The sequence below is a fragment of the Symsagittifera roscoffensis genome, chromosome 5, assembly GCF_963678635.1.
Source record: "Symsagittifera roscoffensis chromosome 5, txSymRosc1.1, whole genome shotgun sequence".
NCBI lineage: Eukaryota > Metazoa > Xenacoelomorpha > Acoela > Convolutidae > Symsagittifera > Symsagittifera roscoffensis.
The window spans coordinates 42,785,369-42,807,980 of record NC_087066.1 but is presented as its reverse complement, the minus strand read 5'-3'; the positions used below and the strand labels follow the sequence as shown (position 1 = coordinate 42,807,980).

General features: G+C 35.7%; 2 protein-coding genes across 2 annotated transcripts; both read right to left on the bottom strand.

Moving 5' to 3' along the window:
• Positions 1 to 196: 196 nt before the first annotated feature.
• On the bottom strand, positions 197 to 22,305 carry LOC134845762 (protein lifeguard 3-like). The gene is made up of 3 exons (XM_063862825.1): positions 22,293 to 22,305; positions 2,134 to 2,323; positions 197 to 1,790 (listed from the first exon to the last, which is right to left on the bottom strand). Exons 2-3 carry the CDS (start codon positions 2,311 to 2,313, stop codon positions 1,035 to 1,037), a joined length of 936 nt encoding a protein of 311 aa, XP_063718895.1. The 5' UTR covers positions 2,314 to 2,323; positions 22,293 to 22,305; the 3' UTR covers positions 197 to 1,034.
• LOC134846009 (G2/mitotic-specific cyclin-B-like) lies at positions 7,757 to 9,115 on the bottom strand. Its single transcript, XM_063863173.1, has one exon. It carries the CDS (start codon positions 9,065 to 9,067, stop codon positions 8,048 to 8,050), a length of 1,020 nt encoding a protein of 339 aa, XP_063719243.1. The 5' UTR covers positions 9,068 to 9,115; the 3' UTR covers positions 7,757 to 8,047.
• Positions 22,306 to 22,612: the final 307 nt, after the last annotated feature.

The window sequence follows — 22,612 nt, the reverse complement described above, 5'->3', positions numbered from 1 at the left end:
AACACTAGGCCATTACAGTAACTATGCTAATAATTAACCATGCGTATGAGCCCATGGGTATAAAATATACTGATAACCATTTGAACAAAGTTATTTACGGTGAAAAAAATTTAGTACCCGATTGCAATACCCTTGCTTATCGCAAGGATAAACAAATTACAACCATTGTCTCTGGTTGAAACTTTGACTATAAAAATAGGTTTAATAAAAACTAAATTGATCACATTGATATTGGTTGATACAGCTATGAATGGAACCAAATTCATAAATGGCACTATCCTATGACACAAACGCGCAAAGGGTTTTCTCTATTTTACATACACTGGGATGAAGATTACAGTGCTGATCAATTAAACTACAAAAATACGTCAGTTAGTATGTATAATTCAAAATTAAGGAACCAGAGGAAATGGCAAAAATACAAAACTTTTGTTGTCTAAGCTCGCATAATTAAATGATTTGATAATTAGGCTGCTCAACTATTACGGCATCGATTTGCAATTAATTACAAGCTAACAGTTGATTTTTTAAATATTTTGAAAAAAGAACAGAACCTTTTCTATTTCTTATTTATTCTTATTTATCTCTTGAAGTCCTTGTTGAACAAAACGTTATAAAATATCATGTTTGAAAGCAATAGTTGAGGAGTTTATCACAAAAGTATAGACATCTATCTAATATTTATTTGCGAACTGAAAAACTATTTTACAAGCAGCTAACGATCAAAAACCCCATTGTTATTTGATTGATGGACTGCATCAAAAATTTTGTAAATGTTATCCCAAGCAGAAAGAATAGGTCTAAGTCCAATATTACAATTTGAGAGCGAAACAATTCCAATTTACATCTATAAGTAAGCTGCAAGCTTTATCAGTTGAAGTGACACAAGAGCTAGTGCTCGTGTATCTCAATATCGCATGCCAAAATGATTTAATTAACCGAAAGGATTACGCTTATGTCATTTCAATCTACCATTACTCAACTTCTTACACCTCTATTTCTTTTGTTGTGTCAATTGTACGCCACTCCCCAGCTCAGTTTCCAGATCGTCCCAAGATCTGCAGAATAAACAGGAAGATGTAAACGATGTCGATGTACAGCAGAATGGCTCCGAGAATGTGATCCTCGGGATCAATTTCATGTCTCTTCCCACCGACGATCATCTGGGTGTCGATCGCCAGGAACACCGTGAACAAGATGGCGCCGATTCCCGCGTAGATCAGGTGCATGACCTTGCTGTAGAAGAAGATCATGAAGAATCCGAAGAAAAAGAGACAGAAAGAGACGACAACGGCGACTCCGAGCCACTTGGTGAAGTCGTATTTCGTCTGGAACGAGAAGATACTCACCGCCAGAGTCACTCCAGTGGTTATTCCGAGCGCCATGAAGATGGAGTCCAGGTCATAGTAGCTGGATATGACTCCGATCATGTAGGAGAAAGCCAGAGTGAAAATCATGAGGAGTCCGACATTAGCAGGGAACTTTCGTCTGAGTCCTTGACAACACACCAGCATGAAGTAAGATATAAGAAAGATCACATAGCCGACATAGTACAAGGCCGAATTCTCACGTACAAATGTCTTGACTGAGTCGACATTGACAAACAGTGCAACGATAGCGAATGTGATTCCCAGTTGTGTCGAGAGGGTAAAGTAGACTTTTCGCACGAATGCAGCTCGAATGTTGACGTCACTGAATCCTGGGGCTGCAAACGAGACCGGTGGCGGCGGGCGATTGGGTTGCTGTGCCTCGACATCGTCCTTGTAGGGGTCATAGCCACCAGACATTTGCTGTAAAATAGGATCAGAAGGGTCATTTTCAATTTTACCGGCTATACAAAAATTGATAAATGATTGAAATTTAATGTAAAGCTGCTCAAAAACTCTAACTAAGAACAAGAAAACTGATAAAAGGTTTTTTCAACTCATTAAACAGACTATGCAAGTTTGCATGAACTTCAAATGGATTCAAAAACAAAAAGAAACCACCTCTGCTTTCGTCCAACAACCTCAGTTGTGCGAAGATAGAAAAAACATGTAACTTAGTAAGCTGGCTTTAGTAAAAAAAAGTCAGAAGTCACCTTGATATTTAAAGAAGGCACCGAAGAAGTTTTAGAGCTCGAATGATACTTACTGGCGGAGTATCGTCCACAACCCCATATGAGCCACCATAGCCGTAGTTTGTCTGCGGCGGCATCTGCCAGCCCCCAGGAGCAGATGGTTGGGGTGGCATTCCACTGTTATTGGGTGGAGGAGGGTACTTTGAGTCATAGCTTTGATCCCACGATGGGTTGTAAGGCGGTGGAGCCGACATTCTCGATTCTGAAAAAAAAACACATTGGCTAAAATGTTCATCACTTTTTAAAAATCACTCGCCATTACTCCCACACCATGTAAACAAAAGATACACAATTCACGATACGTCACAAAACATAGTAGCTGGCCGGCCTAAATTAGACGAGAAAAAAAAACACTTCAAAAATCTAGATCTGTATAAGTCTCATTTTTTCGAATGTTAATTTTGAGGACAACATGTCGACAAAGACAGTTGCAAGCGTTGAATTAGCATGATGCTTCAATAATGTGAAAAAGAACACTGAGAAAAATGTGAAAAAAATAATCTGAAAAATGAACACAGCGACTGACCAAAAACGAAGTTAAAAGACAATTCGAAAGGTTTCAATTTTTAAGAGCTCAATTTTCACAGAAAAAACTCATTGTGATAAATCTCTTGAAATTTTGTGATTCCCAAGTTTGTGAAAGAATTAAGCCATTTTGAGAAAAATAATTTTCAAATTGCAGTGAGTAATCTGAAAACTAAATAATGTGTTTGCTACTAGATATTTAGTTCTCTGCTTCGCATATATATAAAATAAATGACCCAAATAAAAAAAATCTCACTTCATTTACAAAAAACGTAGACTCACGATAAAGCGATGACTTGTTTGAAGCATGACACTTCGGGCAGGAAGTTAGTTAAATATCAAGGAATTCAAAGAAAAACGATTTTTTTTCTGAAGCTTTTCAACTGCTTGAATTTAACATAGAAGCGAAGTTGAGCTGGCACCACTTGCGATATACAAAGCCACCGACTTGCACAAAAATGGACAAAACTCCGAAAAACGACAAGCGAAAATTCCAAATGTTTGTTTCAAACTGAAACTCATTTCGATGAAAAAGAGAACAAAACAACCATTATTGAATAAGATGAGAAACTTCGCACTGCGCAACAGTATGGCGAGTGGAAAAAAGACAAATTATAAGAACTTCTGAAAATTGGGTTGAAAAAATTTATTGAAAAAATAATTTGGAAAAACTAAAGCTTTAAAAATTCATGATTGTATCGGATGAAGTTCATAAATAGCCTAAAAAACAATTGGAAATCATCATCCGCCGAGCGACAACAAAGGCGACAAACTTGGGGTCGAAACTTGTTGAGCCGAAAACAAAACTGTTGTCATAAAAAATTTCACGCAAATTTTTTTTTTAATTTTCGACCCATCCAAACTGAACCACAATCCTATACGAATATATTTTGCCCCTGAAATTAAGCAATATCGGTTAACTAAGCTGAAATGACAAGCTGATTAAATGAGAAAACATTGAAAAAAACACACAATATCAGACAAATTACTGATTACAAATTATTGACTTTTCAGTAAGCTTACAAATTACTGACTTTTCAGTTATATTAGAAAATTGCTTGAATTGGAACAAAACCCATGCTTTGAAAAGTAAGCCAATAAAAACCCTACTAGATACAAAAAAAAACGTTGAAAAACGCAAAATGAACAGACAGAAACTACTTTACTACTTGAATGATGGTACTTCATTTGAATTTCAAGAATTTGAGCATGTCAGAAGTGACATTGACCATTCCTCCTCAAATGAACTTTCAGTGAACGAAGCTGTTTACGGGAAAAAATGCCTTGCACCCGATTGCAATACCCTTGCTTATCACAAGGGTACTTAAAAATACACATTTTTTGGATTTGAATTTCAAAAATATTCTATGATGACAATTTTTGGATTGAACTAACTCATGATTAGAAAGCTGGACCAATAAGCAGTCTTTTTAGTCAGTTGGAAAGCGCGAATAAATCATATTCAATTTTCAAACAAAAAAGCATTCACGTTTTTGACGCTATTAGCTTTTTTCTTGTTGGAGAGGGCAAGCTTTCTTGCATTTACCAAACTAACTTTAGTGAAATGTAGAAAAAAACGCGAAAAAATTCAATTGCGTATCAAGTAAGGTTTCTGCAGAACAGAAAACGGACGAAAACCGATGAACTAAATTAGTAACTCTACTTCGTTCCTTGTCAAAGTAAATTGTTGAAAAGTAAACTGAAGAACTGAAGCGGTGTTTCCTCGACGCGTTGTTTACAAGGAGAAAGACCAAATGTATAGGAAAGTTATCAAAAATCTTCTCTGTGAAATTCTATGACACATGCTGATTCTATTTCTCAGAAACGTTCATTTTATTGTGTTTTCACAAGTTGGGCCTGAACATTAATTAAACGCAGAGGCGAAGCGGAGCGTCGCACTACTTGCGATACAACATAGAAATAGTAGTGAAAGCTAGCAGACAGAAAAAGAAAGCCACTAAGTCCAACAAAAACACTTCAAAAAACCACTTAAAACAACTCAAAGTTGCCTGGAATCTTGTTCCATTTTTTCTATTTACGAAAAACACGACCAAAAACACAATCGACAGCAATTTATGAAAATCCAAAAAATAATTAACAAACGGCAACTGAACCGACAAAAATTTAAATAATTTCCAGTAGAACCGAAAATATATTTATTGTCATGAAAAATTTTGAAATTACATACTAAAAAAATTCGCATTCTGTGCAATCCGGATTGAAGCATAAAACCTATGCTATCTTTGAATTGACCCCAAATTAGATCACTAATCCGATTAAACATAAGTCGAAATCATAAGTGACAAATGAAGGAGCAATTCAAAACATTGAAAGCAACTACATTGAAAACTACATGCAAAAAAGCAATTCTGCAACGTAGCACTTAAGCCGAGAAAACATAAGCAGACAAACTATAGACCGACATTTTCTGAAAAAAATATTTCCAGTTTGGAAAAAAAAACAGTTCATGGTCAGATTCAAACCCACGAACTTAGCCGTCGCAGGTGTATTCTTCACCTCCAGTCAAAAGGCCGGGCACGCATGAAGCTTGAATTCATTATGAACCAAGATACACCGATTCTGTTTAATAAGTTGTTAATACGACAAAATTCTATGTCCCGGTTTGATGACGCTTGCTAATCGCAAGCGTAAATACATAGTTGATAAGAAGCCAGTTGTTGTTGCACGAACAATTTAATTTTTCAACTCCTAATGCAGTAAAAAATTCTTCGGTTTTTTTCAACAAAACGAGCTTCAAAATCACATTTAACTTTTTACCTGAGCTGCCAACTTTAGCAGATACACTGAAAACTCCCTGCACACTCGCTACCCGAAATAAAAATTCAAAATTGCCAGTATCTTTACAGCATCATTACGTAAAAATTTAATCACAGCCTCACGACTTCGACACATGCGCAGCCGTAATTTGCAACTACAACGCCAAACATAGCGAACAATCCCCGACGCGCTCTCGACAAAATCCTTCAACTTTCGGCTTTGTCATCCCAAGCACGTTTTACCAACAAATGTCACATGTGATGGAAAGCACGAAAGCATTATGAAAGGCAATTAGCATACCTGACTTCAATTTGGAAAGATTTCGAGTAGCATTATCCCACCCCAAAATCTCGAGCGCATGGCATCAATAAATAGCTGCTGATTTAACTTATCCTGGCAAAACGATCAACACTTGTTGAAGCCTAAAACACATTTTTCTCAGATTGAGTTGATTTCACCGAATTTCAGCAGAATTAATATGGTTCAATCTATTTTGCAAAATTAGGGCCCTGAAGTTTTAGGGTGAAACTTTGGGGCCAAATTTTGCAAAATAAATTGCACCGTAATGATTCTGCTGAAATTCTTAACAAGATTTATCACCATCTTTTTTTACTTAAACCAACCCAATCTGAGAAAAAAAGGTTTCAATATTTAAGTTATTAGTTTTTCCTGATAAATCAAATCAGCACTATATTTTTGGTACGAAAAAAAGTTACATGCATAAAACTTACTCAGTTTAGATTTGAAATTAGCGCTGGATTATATGCATACAATGTTTAAAAATACTGCCAAAAAGCAAGCTATCGAAATGCGTGACTTCTGCGTGACTTTTTTGATACAAATTTTTGATTCTCAAGTCGTACTGAAAACTCATGCCTAAAATAAATTTCAGCACTCCATTTGATTATAGTTTGTTACAGCGAAAAAACTAATTTTGAAATTTTTTTTTTAAAAACAGCATGAAACAAGTGAGTTAAAAATAACTTCACATCAACTTCAAGCCTCTTTTGTAGTGCTTCGACTAAATCATATCATATTCAGCTTTTAATCGAAGGATTGCATTTGGACGCTTACAGAATTAATAGGCCCTGTGGTTCGTTACGTAGAACATTATGCAGAAGACGGTTAAAACTTTAATTTTAACTAAGTGTCAATCATGAATAAGGCCATCAATTTTTTCAAGACTCGAGAAACTAGTCTCGAAAAACATGTCTAGTAACTTCGGTTACCAGGTAGAAATCTGGACCAATAAGTAATTCTATTCGCTGAGAAATCTGATTGAAATCCATTTTCGAATACAGAAATCGATGACATTTTTCGTGACCTTAACACTTTTGCTGCTTGATTGTGGCGTTTGCCTTCCATTTAACAAAACAAAGTAAATGAACTGAACTTAAATGAGAAAGCATTCACCGCGCAACGTTCAACTTTGTGATTGCTGGTGTAAAAGTTATTTCAGTACATTTTAGGCCTCTAACTTTTCTATAAAATTAATTCAGCGCAATTTTGCTCACTGAATATTTGTCACCTATTTTTTTCGCGCGTTTAAAAATTAATTTATCAAACAATTGGCCAAAACTTACAAGATATAAAAACGCTTTTACTTAACCAAAACATTTCTCAGCCAGGCTCGAACCATGAATTGGCGCATAGTTACCTCAACTGAGGCATAGAACTTATGAGCTTGAAATTAATCGCTCTTACTGTTAGACATGAACATGTTAACGCTTGAAAACTCCTATTCAATCTACTAGAAAAGCCTAGTTAACGATTAAGACACTTCGCCTAAAAATGTACCTGACTGAATCATTGAACAAGCTTCTTGGCTCTCGGTCAGCTCAAACTTATTTCAAAACAATAATACTACTAAGAATTTCTGATTAAATACAAGTAATCATATGCAGGTTTTCAATGTTATTTAAGAATTTAGGGCAACGAATATGAAAATAAGTTTTGCTGTTTTAGTATTTATAAAAACTTTTCATTTCATAGCGAATAAAATCACCTATTGAGCTGACATTAGAAATGAAAACTGGGAAAAGCTGGTGTCGAAAAAGGGACCTTGTGTCCAGGGTCCCAAATTTGCATTGGAGCTCGACATAACTGTAAAAAACAAACGATTCACAGCTGCATACGAATTATAATTTAAAACATGTCACAAAGTTCAAATTAAAAACACAGCCAACAGTACGTTGGAAAAGTGTCAATTAACAAAAATGAACTGATTCAGAAATTTTTTTTTTTCAAAATATTATACCTCAAAACTAATTCATTTCAGCAATATTTCATGATTGTCTTTCTTCGTAAAATTACCAAAATTCGAAAAAACTGGGACAATAGGGAAATCTTAAAATTTAATCTTCGAAAAAGTCAATTACGTTTCAGATTCAAAAGTAACACCGCGAAAAATCAAAAAACTCAATTCGTTCATTGACACTTAATCAAAATCACTCAAAAATCACATCACAACCCACGCGAAATATAATGTACAGCTAAATAGTTCAAGAAACAAGCTAAATCAGTTTATGATAATTAGCGGGCATTAATCTACTGCAGTTGGATTGATCTGGAATCGACATCAGGATCTGGAGTTAAAATCAACTTGCGAGCATCAGCTTCATAGTTTCACTTCATCCTCAACGCCAATTTCTGTGCATTTTCTCTCGAAACTTCTGGGTAAAGAGCTGTCTTGTTGCACTTACTTTGCTTGTACTTGTTATGTACAGCCATACAACTCGACCTTCCCGCATTTTTCACCAACTCCAGCATCTCAACCGCCGTGTCGACCAAATCCGCTTCCGAATAGGTGCTGTAATGCTCCAACGTCGAATCCCAGCAGTTAGCATAGCTAGATACAGCCGCTAACCTTAGGGTCAAATACAAAGCACAGGCCGCCACTTTGGATGGCAAAACTTGTGTGAACGCAATCTCTACAAACGACAGCTCGATTATGTACTTCGCAATACAGTGCTTCTTAGGAGCAACATCGCCCGCTTTACTGAAGCGCCTCAGGAAAAACAAAGCATGCATTGGCATTACATCACATTTCAGCTTCTTTAAAATGTCCACTTCTAGAGCCATGATCTCGTCTTTTGAGGCCTCATGATCTGTAATGTACACAAAATCTCCCACCGCAGGTACCGAAACCTCTTCAACCTTGCAAGCCAGTAACATGGCTGTTACCCCTATGGCGTGTAGTTGCTTCTTAGTAGCTTCGGGTGTAGCATACAGGTACCTGTCGACGAAGTTCACAGTGAGGTAAATAACTTCAGGCGATAACCTGAACTTGTCATGTACTTCCACTAATCTGTTGATTAAGATGGCTCTGAATCGAGGAGTTACAACATGATCGTCGAGGTAGTTACTGGGGACAATACTGTTACCTTCTGTTTTAAAAGCGTACCAAAACACATCGTTCACGTACGTGCTACAGAATTGGAATTTGTCTGCATCTTCCGCATCAATATTTCTCACGTGTTTCTTCACCGGGTCTATATTTTCTTGATTTTCACCTCGAGGAGCTCTATTTTGGGTTCGCAATGGCTTTCTGCTAAGATGGTAGTTCTGACTCACACGAAACGTGGCCATTTGCTGCGTGATATCTCCCAATGGAAGTTCCTTTCTCGTAGTAGTCATTGAGCTCATTAATTCTGAAGAAATTCGGAAACTGAAAAAGTGTTTCAACGAATCTAACAATATCGACTGACTGGTTTTAAGATCAAATGCAGCCAATTAATTAGAACACTCTGGCCTTCGAAGGTCAACTAAAACTACACACAGCATATATAGAGAGTTGCAAAAGTTCGGACAGACAGAATTAATTAAAAATTTCCTTTTTTAGGTAAACTTGAGACACAAATTCGGATTGAAAAATTAGACTTTGCATGATAAATTTTCTGAAAATAGGTCAATTGCGCTTTTAAATTAGTTCTGTCTGTCCGAACTTTTTGCTACTAACTACAATAAGCTACAATGGAACAGACAAAAATAATTTAAAAGAGCAATTTGGCAGTCTTGATGTGAAAATTAACTTTTGAACTCAGAAGTTGTCTAGGTCATTTGCTATTTTGAATTCATTTTGTCTGTTCCAACTTTTTGCAACTTGTTCAAATGTCCAAAGAAAAAAATCAAACAGAAAAAATTACCGAATAAAAAAATAACAGCTAAAGCTTATTTGCAGACAACGTATATCCCAAAGTCAAATGGATTCAAATTTCCATGCAAATTTTATTTACATAATTGTTGTCTAAAAAATTAATTTTTGAACGCAGTCATTATTGTCTAAAGTTTTAAATAACAGCTTAAGCTTATTTTTTAGACAAAAGTTGTCTGAAAAATTAACTTTTGACCACTGAAATTGCCAGAAAAATTCCATTGAAAAACAATTAAGCAGAACAAACTTCCGAATCAAAAAAACTAACAGCTAAAGCTTTTAAATAAAAAAAATTGTCAAAGTCATTTGCAATTTGTCTGTAATGTACCTAGAAAATAATCTATAGAAAACTGTTCCAACTATTTGCAACTTGTTCAAGCAATTGTCCTTTTCAAAAATGTCCATAGAAAAAAAATTAAACAGAAAAAATTTCCCAATAAAAAAACAGGTAACCTGGATTCAACCTTCCATACAAATTTTATTCAAAATTAGCAGATTTGCGCTTCCTAATTCATTCTATCTATCCGAACTTTTTGCTACTAATAATATAGAGAATAGCAAAAAGTTGGAACAGACAACCTTAATTACACAGAGGGGATAAGGAGCTTTGCATTCCTTGCTATACAACCCAGGGGAGCATTGCAAACTAGCTAATAGAAAATAGGACGAAACGAAATTGAAAAAAAGAGAAAATGAAAATCAATTCAGGCACAGAGGCGAAACGGAGCTTCGCAACACTTGCAAAACAATAAAAAAAACTGCATTTCAAGATGTTGATAGAAAAAAAGGAAGTCATCTTACAGCAAATTTAAGCTGAAAAAATGAGTAAAAAAACTACATCTATAAAAACTTTACATCTTTGGCTCGCGTGTTCATAAAGAGCCTTAGAAGCATTGATAATCAATAATCGAGCGTCAGCTTAGGCGAAAAAATATTGTGTCGAACCTCATAAAGCAGAAAACGAAACGAATTTTCCGAGGATAACTTAAGGTGTAAATAAAATTGGACGTAGCGACAAATGCAGGACAGTTTCCACAAACTTGTTCATCGATTGATTCCAAAATCTCGGATTTCGGAGAGTAGTTTTCCAAAGAAGTCACAGTTTCAAAGAACAGTAAAAAATGACGTTCCTGAAAAGCATAAATTTTCAAGAAAAAGTTTTGAAAATAGGCCATTATGAATGGTAGCTTTTTTGAACCCGAGCTTTCGATTGAATTCGAATCTCAGATTTGGGAAAGTAATTATCGTGAAACTGAAAAACTCCAAAAAATGGGTCAAGTATGTAGATAAAGTTGAAAAGAGGGGATTTCGTAGGCAGACAAGGGAGTGAGCTCTTTTTCTCTCAAAACCTATTTTTCAAAAGTCAGTCACTTTTGAGAAAAACGAAAAAAATCCAAACCGTCTCGAAAAACTTGTTACAAAAAACTGATACCATATATTTTAATAATACCTATTTTTATCAATCAAGGACTGTTCGAACGAAAAAATCCTTCTCGATAGAAAAAATGCGCGAAAAGCGTCGCAGATAATATATAAATTTCATTTGAACAAAAAAGGCAAATCAGCCGACGGAAATAAGAACGAAACCCACAAATCCGAAAAGTTAACAATTTCAAATTAGACAAACAGAGGCGAAGCGGAGCTTCGCACCCTGCAATGCAACACAAACATAAAAAAGTCAAAAAAAATTTAGATGTTGAAAAAAATTAGGTGAACCAAATATTTTGTATGTCTCGATAAAAAACTACTAGCCCAGCTAAAGCTGGAGATGCGTCTTTGAAATTGAACGAATTTGCTATACTGATGCGGCACGAAAAATGGAGATAAAATTCTCTTACAAAGAATTCAAGAACCGCCGCTATTGCAGAAACAATTATCGCAACCCATTCTTTTAATGGCAATTTTCATCTCAGATTTGATGAAAAAGATATTCCAAAATCAAAAAATTTGTCTACAAACAGCAAATTATGGTCGCTTAAGCAGAGAAGATTTCCGAAGCCGGGTTTCTCGGTTGAACAAAACCTGAGAATTGGACCAGCAGTTTTTCGCGTAAAGTCAATAAGTTTCCAAAAAACTATCAAAGATTCAAAACTTTGACTTGTTTGAAGGTCATAACTATTTTCTTCAACAAACTGGCATAGCCTATTATAAAAGTAGACTTTTAACAAACCAACGAGAGCAACAAATCAAAAATTTGACAATTTCAAGAACCATAGCTTTTTGTGTGAAAAATTACGCATAAACCTTATGCAGAAGGGATTCATGCAACCTGCAATTTGATTGAACCCAATCTCTCAAATTTTGGAGGGTAGTTTTCGAGAGGTGTCAAACTTTCAAAAAACGGTCACAAAATCAAAATTTTTACTTTTCCAAGGGCCAAAACATTTGGAGTCGAAAATTGGGCGTATTCGCATGAGCTTTCGGAAACCCATTCTGAGAATTGAACCCAAAAGCACGGGTATGGCAGGGTAGTTTTCGAGAATAATGAAAAAGTTTTCAAAAAACGGCCAAAAAATCAAAACTCCGAACTTTTAGAAGGCGATAAATTGCGGCAGAAGAACTTCCTACTACTCGTTATCTTCTTGAACCCAAAATATCGGATTTGAAGGTAGGTTTTTGAGAATAGTCAAAGATTCACAACGGTCAAAAATTTGACTACTCCGCTGGCCATACCTTTGCGTGCAAAAATGGTATTTGGTCGTAGCCACTTATGCAGCGGAGCTTTTCAAAACTGTTCAAATCATTGAAACCATATTTGAGAGAGGGTCGTTTTTGAGAAAACGAAAAAAAAATCAAAAATATGGGTAACATAATCAGCCACACTTTTTCGAAGGCTGTACACAGAGGGGCAAATAAAAAAAGACTTTAGGAGAATACGCATGCACAAAGAGGAGTAAGCGGTCTTTCAATTGATACCCCCTTTTTGGGGGTATCAATCACGCGAAGTGTCTGAGAAAAAGTGTCTGAGAAATTCTAAAAAGAAAAGAATTAAATTTAAACAAACCGATTGATAAACATACAACTAACTTGAAAAAAGCGGAGGGGAGTCTAAAATTGAAACGACCAAAAACTCTTTCATACGTCCGATGAAAAATAGGCCGAGATAATTTTGGCCGAGGAAAATTTTTAAGCAAAACAAAAGACGAAGAAGGAAATACGAAGTCAAGGTAACTAAATTTACAAATTATAGGCGTAAATCAAACACTAGGTTACTCGGAAAATCATATTAGCACGAAATTTTTTTTCGAAAATGAAAGACAGCTCTTTATAAATACTTCTGTCAGCACAAAATTTTTTCGTCTTTTTTAGTTACCTGCAAAAACGAAACCATCGAATAGACAATTAATTAAAAGCAATTTACTATGTTGACGCAGTTTTGCTAGTTTACTAGTTTGTTGATTTGACGCAGGCTTTCTAATTTAACGCAGTTTTGCATGCCCCAGTGCTACTCTTACAGCAACAATCAATGAGCTCTAGAAGCTAATTAACAAATTGATACAAAACTTAGATAGCACAGATTAATACAGGCGAAGCGGAGCTTTGCACAACCTGCAATACAACGCAAGCACAGCATTGCAAGCTAGCGAATATATATTTTTTCGAAATTCAGAAGACAAACTAACTTATTTTTTAGTCAATCAGCCACTGCCCGTGAAGTGACACAATTTAAGGCAACTAAAACCAAAAACATAAGCCGAAAACACTAAGCCTGAACGAAATTTATAAACAAAACAAAAAAAATGCACAGAGTCAGGGCTATTAATTTATAAGTTACAGGAATACATCAAAAACACTCATCGAAACAAAATCATCGAAAGGTAACTATGTAGACAAAAATTGAGCAAACGCCCGTCAAACCGAAAATATGTCAAGATGATTTTAAAATGATTTTTGGAATCCCAAGTTTTTTGTCCTACAAAAAGGACTCAAACGCATTAAAACCTAGTTTTGTTTTCAAACGACGTAATTTAAGGCAACTGATCTGATGAAACAAACAGAATTATTGCAGCCGATGGAAGCTTTAACGCAAACAAAAAGAAAAGCAAATAATTCAAAAACTTGAAACAGGTAGTTGTAACATTATACATTCCGATATATTACTCGTCACTTTGAAAAATCTCAATAAACATAACAATTAAAATTAACTTAACCAGCCGATACATGTTGATCTGAAAATAGATTTTTTCAAGCAAAAATTTACCGAAAAACTTGTTGATTTATTTTTTGAAAAAAATTAGCGATATTAAAAAAAACAATGTGGTATTAACTAGAAGCTACTAACAAAAAAACTTCTTATCTATGACGAGAATTTGGACTCAAAGTAAAAAAAAGAAATGCAGACCAACTGAAAAAGGGGACCAGAAGCCACGTAGCCATCGAAAATCTACGTCCGTTTTTCGTCACAAACAAAAATATTTGATAAAACGAAAAACCTGAATTACACTGCTCAAAACAAAATTCAAAAGAACTATATACAACGAGAGAAAAACAATAAGTCCATTATTGTTAAAAGATCGAACAATAATACCAAAGAATTTGCGCAGAAAATCATGAAGTGAATTATCTACACAATAAAATTAAGCTTAAAACAGCATGCCATTCGAAAGGTAGCGAGTAAAATTTCGAACAAATCTGCCTGTGAAAAAGAAAACCAATAAGAATTTCATAAGAAAGGTTTAAGCTTTCGAAAATATACCCCCAAACTTCAATTCAAAAAATTGACTGGCAACTATTCAATTTTTGACTTGCAAAAAACAGAGGGTAAATAACCCGGCTGAATTTAATTTTACTCAAAAGGCACTTAAAAGAACTATCACAGAACATCATAAAGCAATCGCAAGCCGTAAATAAGCTAAACATTAAAAAAATAGGTGAAACAAAAAGTAAAAGATCACTTCAAAGTTCCTTCCAAATAGTCTATTCTGCGCAATAAAATTATTTAATGAAAAAGTCACGTATCCGCCCGGTTGTCATACCCTTGCTTATCGCAACAACGGTAAAAAAAGATTCTACGCGTTAAATAGTGTCAATCCGAAGCTTTTGTAAGGTCTAATTTCATCAATTTTAACAATTCCCAGTTTTAACAATCCCAAATTACGACTTCATAACACAACCACTGCTTGTTTATAATTGAAAATAAATTTATTTACGCAAAATTTATTGTATTTACTTGAGCTCTGAAACCAGGTAACATAGATATTTACCTAATTCACCAACGGCATTGCCTTCATAAAAACATATGTCTAGTGTCAATCTAGTTCTTTTGAAAGGCAGAACTACACTGGAAGTTCCAGAGTAACGAGTTCTAAACTGCCATTCAAAGTTATCGTCAAAATAATTCACAAAATTTATCGTTTCTACATTGATGGCATCCTTCATGACTAAATACTGGTCCAAAAATATGAACAATAAGAGATTCAAAAACATGTTTATCTCAGCTGCATTCGTATTTGTCCACGACTTGATAATATTCTGAAGTTCCTGCTTTTCCGTGTTAAGAAAATGTATCGACAATATTCTCAATCTGGGATTACTACGAAGAACTTCGAGGCAAAGCTGTAACATTGCTTTAGAGCTTTGCGCGGTAGCAAAAACTAAACACACACTTATCAGCGACCTTTGGCTGTCCGTGAGAAATCGAAGAATTAACGGATCATAATAGTTTATGTCAATCTTTAAATTCTCAAGATACAAGCAGTTTGCAAAACAAGGTAAATATACTGATGAAATACTAAGGTTTTTCAACGAAGCAGGTACACCATCAAAATTTAACATTGTTGAATACGGTTCTGCGATATAATCAAAACAGAATGTGTGCAATTTAGGAAACATTTGAGCAAAATTTATGATTTCAATTATCGCATTTGAGTCAAACAAGACAAGCTCTTCTAGATTAGGTAAACTGAAGCAGGGTTTTACGCGTTGATCTTCAATCAAGCTACTACTCAAGCAATTTCCTTTTAACCCTATCAAATGATGCAAATGAGATATATCGTTGGTTGTGAAATCTACGTTATTCAAAAAAAGAAAACGAAGGCTAGGAAATAGTTTCAGAAACTGGTTCAAATTACACAAATTTCTCCTGCCGTCTTTATCATCAAATAATTCTAATTTCGTAACTTTATCAAAGGATACACGAAATTTCCTCCAATCAGTGATTGCTTCTTCAGCCGATGGTTGAAACATAACTAATTGAAAGAATTCTGTTCGATTCAACTTACTTAAAACATCGGATATAAGTTCCATTGCTTCTTTTAGTTGTTCGTCTTGATCTACACAAAATTTAGCCTTTATCAAAGACTTTAAACTTTGACCATGAGTCAAAAATAGTTTTTGAGTGTTGCAGTTTCTTGTTTGATTAATATGTTCGGGATCGAAGTTCTTTACCATAAAACAAATTGAATGAAAGCAGCACGCTTCAACAAAATCTGGGAGATACGGCATCTCAGCTTTGTTTACATCAATCAGCAAACTTATTCGAACTGTCGTTTTCTTTAATGCAGTATTAATTCCTTTACAAGTTTTAGCTAAATTTTTCACATAATTAAAAGAGCCTGGCGTTAAATAGGAACACGGAATCAAGAATTGTACAATTTTTTCCAGAACTTCCAAAGGAACTTCCAGTAAATAGTTGGTCATTCCGACTAAGATAGGTAGTCCAAAGTAATTTCACAGTGAAGATATAATACCATAAATCGTATTTAGTCACTTTTATCTGAAATTTTTTTAAAAAAATTGTGCCGTCGAGCCAGAACCGCCCAGGTTACAATCTGAGATTTAGCTCTTGTATTCCTCAATTCATTAGAGAACTCTACACAGAATGAAGTTTTTGAGAAATTGTTTGAAATCGATCCAATGCCGGACTTTTTAAATTTTAGGATCCCTGAGAAAGGGTTTTGTTTCCGGACCAAGCGATGCACATTTATATTAGCTGAAACTACTAAAGACCGACATTTATGGCTAATGACATGAGTATTAAGACGTCCGCGTATTCATACTCGTCAGTAAACAGACAATTATCATTTTGACCAACCAGAGTCGAGACGAGGAAGAAATCAACAGTAAATACTTATTTCTATTGCAACTCTCCTTTCTCAACTCGATTCTGATTCGTTAATACTAAATTTTTCTGCTGGAGAGTATGGATAAGCAGTTGTCTAAAAACAGACTGCACTCCGAGAAGATGGCAGTGATGAACCGAGCGCTGGAGCAGAATGAAATCGACGAACAGTTGTGAACATCTATTTTCCGATTTGTGAAGCGTCAAGTTGATACAAACTTAAGGACACCATCAGAAAACCGTTGAAAAATATCTAATAAAAGTGTCCGAAAGATAAAATAAACGGGTAAATGAAGTTCTGTCAATGTGTCCCATACAACCAAACAGGGACAAGTTTAATGAAACGAGTTTTTTGGCTGAGATCGACATTGGAGCGACACTAGTCTGACATTCGACACTAGTCTGACATTATGGCATTTTTTCGAACACATTAATTTGACCAAGGAACTGGTTAAAAAAATGAGAAAATCGGAAAAAGTTTTCGGACATGTTTTGAGAGGGGCTAATCGGTTACATACGGAAGTAGCTGTCCGTACTTCTGATAACCTTTGAAACCATGGCTTAAATTGCTGCGACAGTTCTACCTTGGAGATGGTTTCGAATCACTCTAGAGATGACTGATGATGAGCGACCTCTGGTTGAATATGTAAAAAACATAGAAAAACGTGCGAAGGGCACTTGTTCGTTTTTTTCGATGAAAGCTTGAATATTGACAAAATTCCCAATTTTCTCAAGTACTATGTTCCAAACACTCATGTTTTTTTTGGAGCCAGCTGCTCTTAGTTTTCAGAACAGACTATCAGAAGCGAAGTTAAGAACTCGAAAGCGAATATGTAGTAGTAGTAGGGCTTTTGTGCTCGTAGCACAAGGGGTTTCCCCCTGTCGGTTTTTCGTTCTATAGTGAAGTTTTACTTCTACAGTCATTCATTGTGCAATCGCAAGCAATTCTCCATGTGCACTTGTTCGTAGTCCTTCTCAAATTTTCTCCAAAATAACCACAATATTCGCTTCTTCAGTCTGCTTGTTTCTCTCACGTCAATTTTGATCACATTCGCTAGCCGACATGTTTGGTAAAGGAATTCGTCCTCCAAAAATTTCTTTTTCGGCCTCTCGAGCTGAAACTTATCCTTGAATCCTTGAACTACTAGCCAGCTACCTAACAGCACGAAAACAATGTGTTAAATTGATATAAGCAAATCTCCAGTCACGCCAGTAACAAGTGGAGTACCACAGGGTTCAAAACTAGGTCCGCTCATGTTCCTGATATACGTTAACGATCTTCCAGAATCAGTCAAACCGAGCACTTTTTTTGGCTACAGCGACGACTTTAAAGTAATTGCAAAGAACTACGAAGAAGCAATTGTCCTCGGAAATGAAATTGAAAAGTGGAGTCTCAAAAACCAAATGGTACTAAATATGGGAAAAAGTAAGGCACTACGCATTAAAGGAAATACAGAGCCTGTGAGTTCAAAAGGCGTGAAACTAGGCACTGTCAACTCCCAGAAAGACCTAGGAGTGATAATGACAAAAAACATCTCGTGGAACGAAAACATTAAACGTAGGACCGGTAAAGCATGGCGAGCCTTCTTCAACCTCAAACGTAACATCTCATGCTATGCAAATCTCGAAACAAAATTGAACGCCTATGTAGGTTACGTCGTTCCTGTCATTTCCTATGCATCGCAGGTATGGTACCCATCAAAAACCGAAATGCGGGAAATCGAAATAGTTCAACAAAAAGCTACTACATGGATACTTAACTACTCCATCGGATACAAAGAGAGACTACGTACCCTGAAGATCTTACCACTCTCAATGTACATCGAACTCCATGATATACTGTTTCTTCAATCGGTCATGGACGGTAAATACAGCGTCAGTGAAGATTCAATTCCAATATCACTGAGAGAAAGCACCACGAGACAATGCAGCGAATTCGAGCTCAACAAAAACCGCATCAGCAAAACAGACGAAAATTTCTGGACGAGAGCCCCGAAACTTTTCAATATAGTCCTCAAACAGTTTCGCGACAACCCGACGAAAAAACAACTGACAGAAAGTTACTTCAACTACTTTGAAAACAGTTACAATGAGCTAGACACATGCACCTGGCGTGTACTGTGTTCCTGTGGATCGTGTAACCCCTAGTAACACCCCTGGGCCAATGAGCCCTAAAGCCTCTACTACTACTACTACTACTACTATACAACCGCGCGAGGAACAGGAATACGATGGAACATTCAACATGTCAACATCGTAATTTTTCGATAAAATTTTTGACAGCAACAGAAGGTTGTTGATCTGTATATACATTGGCAGTGGCAATAGTGAAATTTCGATTAGCCGATCTTTGTACGAATCCATATGCGGAATTATCCATTTAACTATACGCCTTTGCACATTTTCAAGCTCCGTAATAATGTATTTACTCAATCCATAACATGGACTTGCGTACGTGAGTATTGGCACGATCATAGATTTATACAAATCCAGTTTAGCTTTTTGTCCAAGATTCGATACGCTTCTTTTTATCATGTGAAAAACACGAAATGCTTTGCAGCAAACCTTATTTATATGCAAATTCCATTTTAAGTCACAGGAAAGCATGAGCCCCCAATCAGATTGAGTTTCCTCTGTTTTAATCGATTCGTTTCCAAAAAGCAATCGTTTTTCATTTTTGGACATTTTAATTAGGCAGCATTTATCCATATTGAAGGGCATGTTGTTTCTAACGGTCCAGTCATACAACGCATTTAAATCACTTTGAATATCTATTGTGCTTAAACCCACGCTGAGAAATTTGGCGTCATCGGCAAAAAGTAGGGGAAACAATTGATCGCACATTTTCGGGAGGTCGTTAACAAAAACCAGAAAAAGTATGGGGCCCAAAATACTCCCTTGCGGGACACCGCTAGTAACTTGTATTGGTGACGAGTTTACTCCATTTATACGCACGACTTGTACTCGATTTGTCAAGTATGATTCGATTAGTTTCAGTAGCCTGTTTCTGATGCCCGTTTCAAAAGCATACCATGATCCACTCTGTCAAAAGCTTTACTGTAGTCAGTAAAGATTATATCAACATCATGTTGACTTTCAATGCCCTGGTACACTTTTTGCAAAAAGATTATCAATTGAAGAATCGTTGATCGTTTTTTCCTGAAGCCGAACTGAGCTGCGTGAAAAAAAGAATGGTAATGATCGTACAGTCGTCTAAAAATAATCCTTTCTAGAATTTTCGAAGCTATTGATAACAGAGATACCGGTCTGTAATTTGTAACATGGCATTTATCGCCTTTTTTAAATAAGGGACTTATAATTGCTTGTTTCCAATTGTTTGAAAAAATGGCTGTTTGGAAATTTTTTCTGAATAACTGTGAAAGAGAATGAGAAAGAGTAATGCACAATTTTTTTTACAATATTGGTGGAATTTCATCGGATCCTTTACTCTTGTTTATGTCCAAGTTCATGCAAATTTCAATTACTTCCTTTTCGAAAAAAATTTACAGTGGTAATCAATTTTACGCATTCTTTTCAATTACACCCTTCAATAAATTTTGTCGATTTTGTATACACGGAAGAGAAGAAGATAGAAAATAGTTCTGATTTACCCTTGTCCGTCTCCTCCGAGACAGACTCGTAAAACATTTTCCGCGGGAGATTTGACTTCCTAAATGCTTTGAAATACTTGGAAAATTTTGACGATGCTCGTTCTGCAGCTAGCTCTTGTTCGTATTCAACTTTGTCAGTTTCTGCACTGGTATCGACTAAATCAGCTAATGCTATGACCTTGTCATGAAATTCTGGAAAATTCTTCCGCGCAGTTTTAAGGCACTTTATGTAATGCGATGTTTTTTGCGTAATCCACGGTGGTACCGACATTCTGTGCGCTGTTCTCCTGGGTACATTCTGAGATATTGCGGTATTGAGCCAGCTATACCATAATTCCAGAACTTTATTAGGATTCGAACAACAGAAAGGTTCGAATTTTGTTTTATTCAACGTTTCTCGTAGTTTTCCAAAATCGCCTTTACAGTAGCTATAAATCAAATCTTTGCAGCAATTTCGCTGCAACAAGGACGATATTTCAACGTTAAACTTAACTTTGATCGGGAAATGATTCGAGAGTTTGCTAAAATAGTTATCCCTTTGAATGTCTTCAATATTCACTATCTGTATGTTTTTTTCCCACTAAAATCAAATCTAGAATACCAGTTGCAGCAGTTTGGAACGAGATTTTTTGTTGCAAACAATATCGATCAATTATATCAAGAAAAATATTTTCTTGCTCAACAGCAGATGAAAGACTCGTCCAGTTTATTGTTGGGAAATTGAAATCCCCGTATATTATTAATTCATCAAAATTATTTTTGATTTTTTGCAAACATTTAAACAAGTTTTCAATATCAGCGTTCGTGTAAGCGTAAGTACTGTTTGAGGGTGGTAAATAACAGCAAACAATAAGTATTTTCTTTTTACATAAACAAATCAGGCATGCAGTTACTGAACCATTATCTTCAAGATTCAATTTAACTTTCTCAGAGTTGATTTCATTTTTCACGCAAATCATAGTCCCAACGTGTGCTGTTTTTCCGGATTTTGCTTTTCTATTCGATAAAAAACATTGATATTGAGGTATAAAAAGTTCGCCTTCTGCAATATCGTCTGTGAGCCATGTTTCTGATATACATACAATATCAACAGCATTTACTAGCAGAAAATTCGAAAAAATTCTCCTTCGATCCGATTTATATAAACATCTAATGTTATAACACAACATGCTTAGTTCACCAGTTGAATTTTCTGGTCACTCATCAATTACTACTGCTTGGTTATTTAAATACAAAATTCCATTTTTGATATGAATGTTCTTTGGATCATGTTGGTTTGTATCTAATAACTCTCTTCTTTTTTTTTCAGAAATGTTCGCTCTTTCATTTGCTCTTCTTTGTTTAAAGATTTTGAAACAAAAACTCGATAGGCCTCATCGTTGTATGTTGGTTCGAAAACTTTAAGCATTGGTGCACGTGCTAATATTTTATCAACCGTATAAGTATTTGAGAACTTAACAAGAATTTGCCTTGCTCGAGGATTTTGTGAATTGTATTTGCCAAGCCTACCGAAACCGGATATATCTTCTTTTCCCACACCCAGATAATGTACAACATCAAATAACTGTTTTTCATCGTGTTCAAAAACTTCTTTTCGGTTTGGTTTTTTAGGGGCATCGCTTGTTTCAGGCAAACCGCTGAACCTTAACTCTAGTGAATATTCAGCATTATTTTTCACAATTGAAGAATACTTAGCTTCGGGTTCTATGGCAGTTGGTGTCAGTGCCGTCACAGCAAACTTAACACTCTCCACTGTGGCCTTCAAGTCTGCAATTTCCTTGGTGACCTCTGCGGAGATGTTGTTTTTCAGTAAGTTGCATTGTGCTGATGGAAGGCATGTGTCACACAAAAAACATCACATTTTTGGCCCTCGCCAAGAATTTGTACTCGTCGTTCGAGTATCCAGCACGCCCACCGTGAGTCCATCTTTGGCAGCTCTCACACAGAATCCAGTTTTCTCCATTTGGTTTGGTACAAACAGTACAGCAATCACTCTGTTTGGATGCCAATCTATTCATCGTCTCAGGCATTACGTTATATGAAACTATTTAATAAGTTTTGCTGTGAATATGATTCAGATAACTAAAAATGTCGATGAAAACAGACATTTTTTTATCAGCAAAATTATTAAAAATTGCCAAACTAGGTGATTTTGAATTTTCGTCAACAATTCAGCTCAATCACTGTAACAAACAAAAATTAAATGAGCGTCCAATTTTTAAAAATGCTAAACCGCCAAGTTAAACCGCTACGAAAAGCCGAAGCTTGAATAAAAACATTAGATGAATTTATATTACAATTTTTTTGAAAAGTTCCTTTCTTGTGGTCCAAAGCAACCGAATAAAAATAAGTTTAACGAACTCATT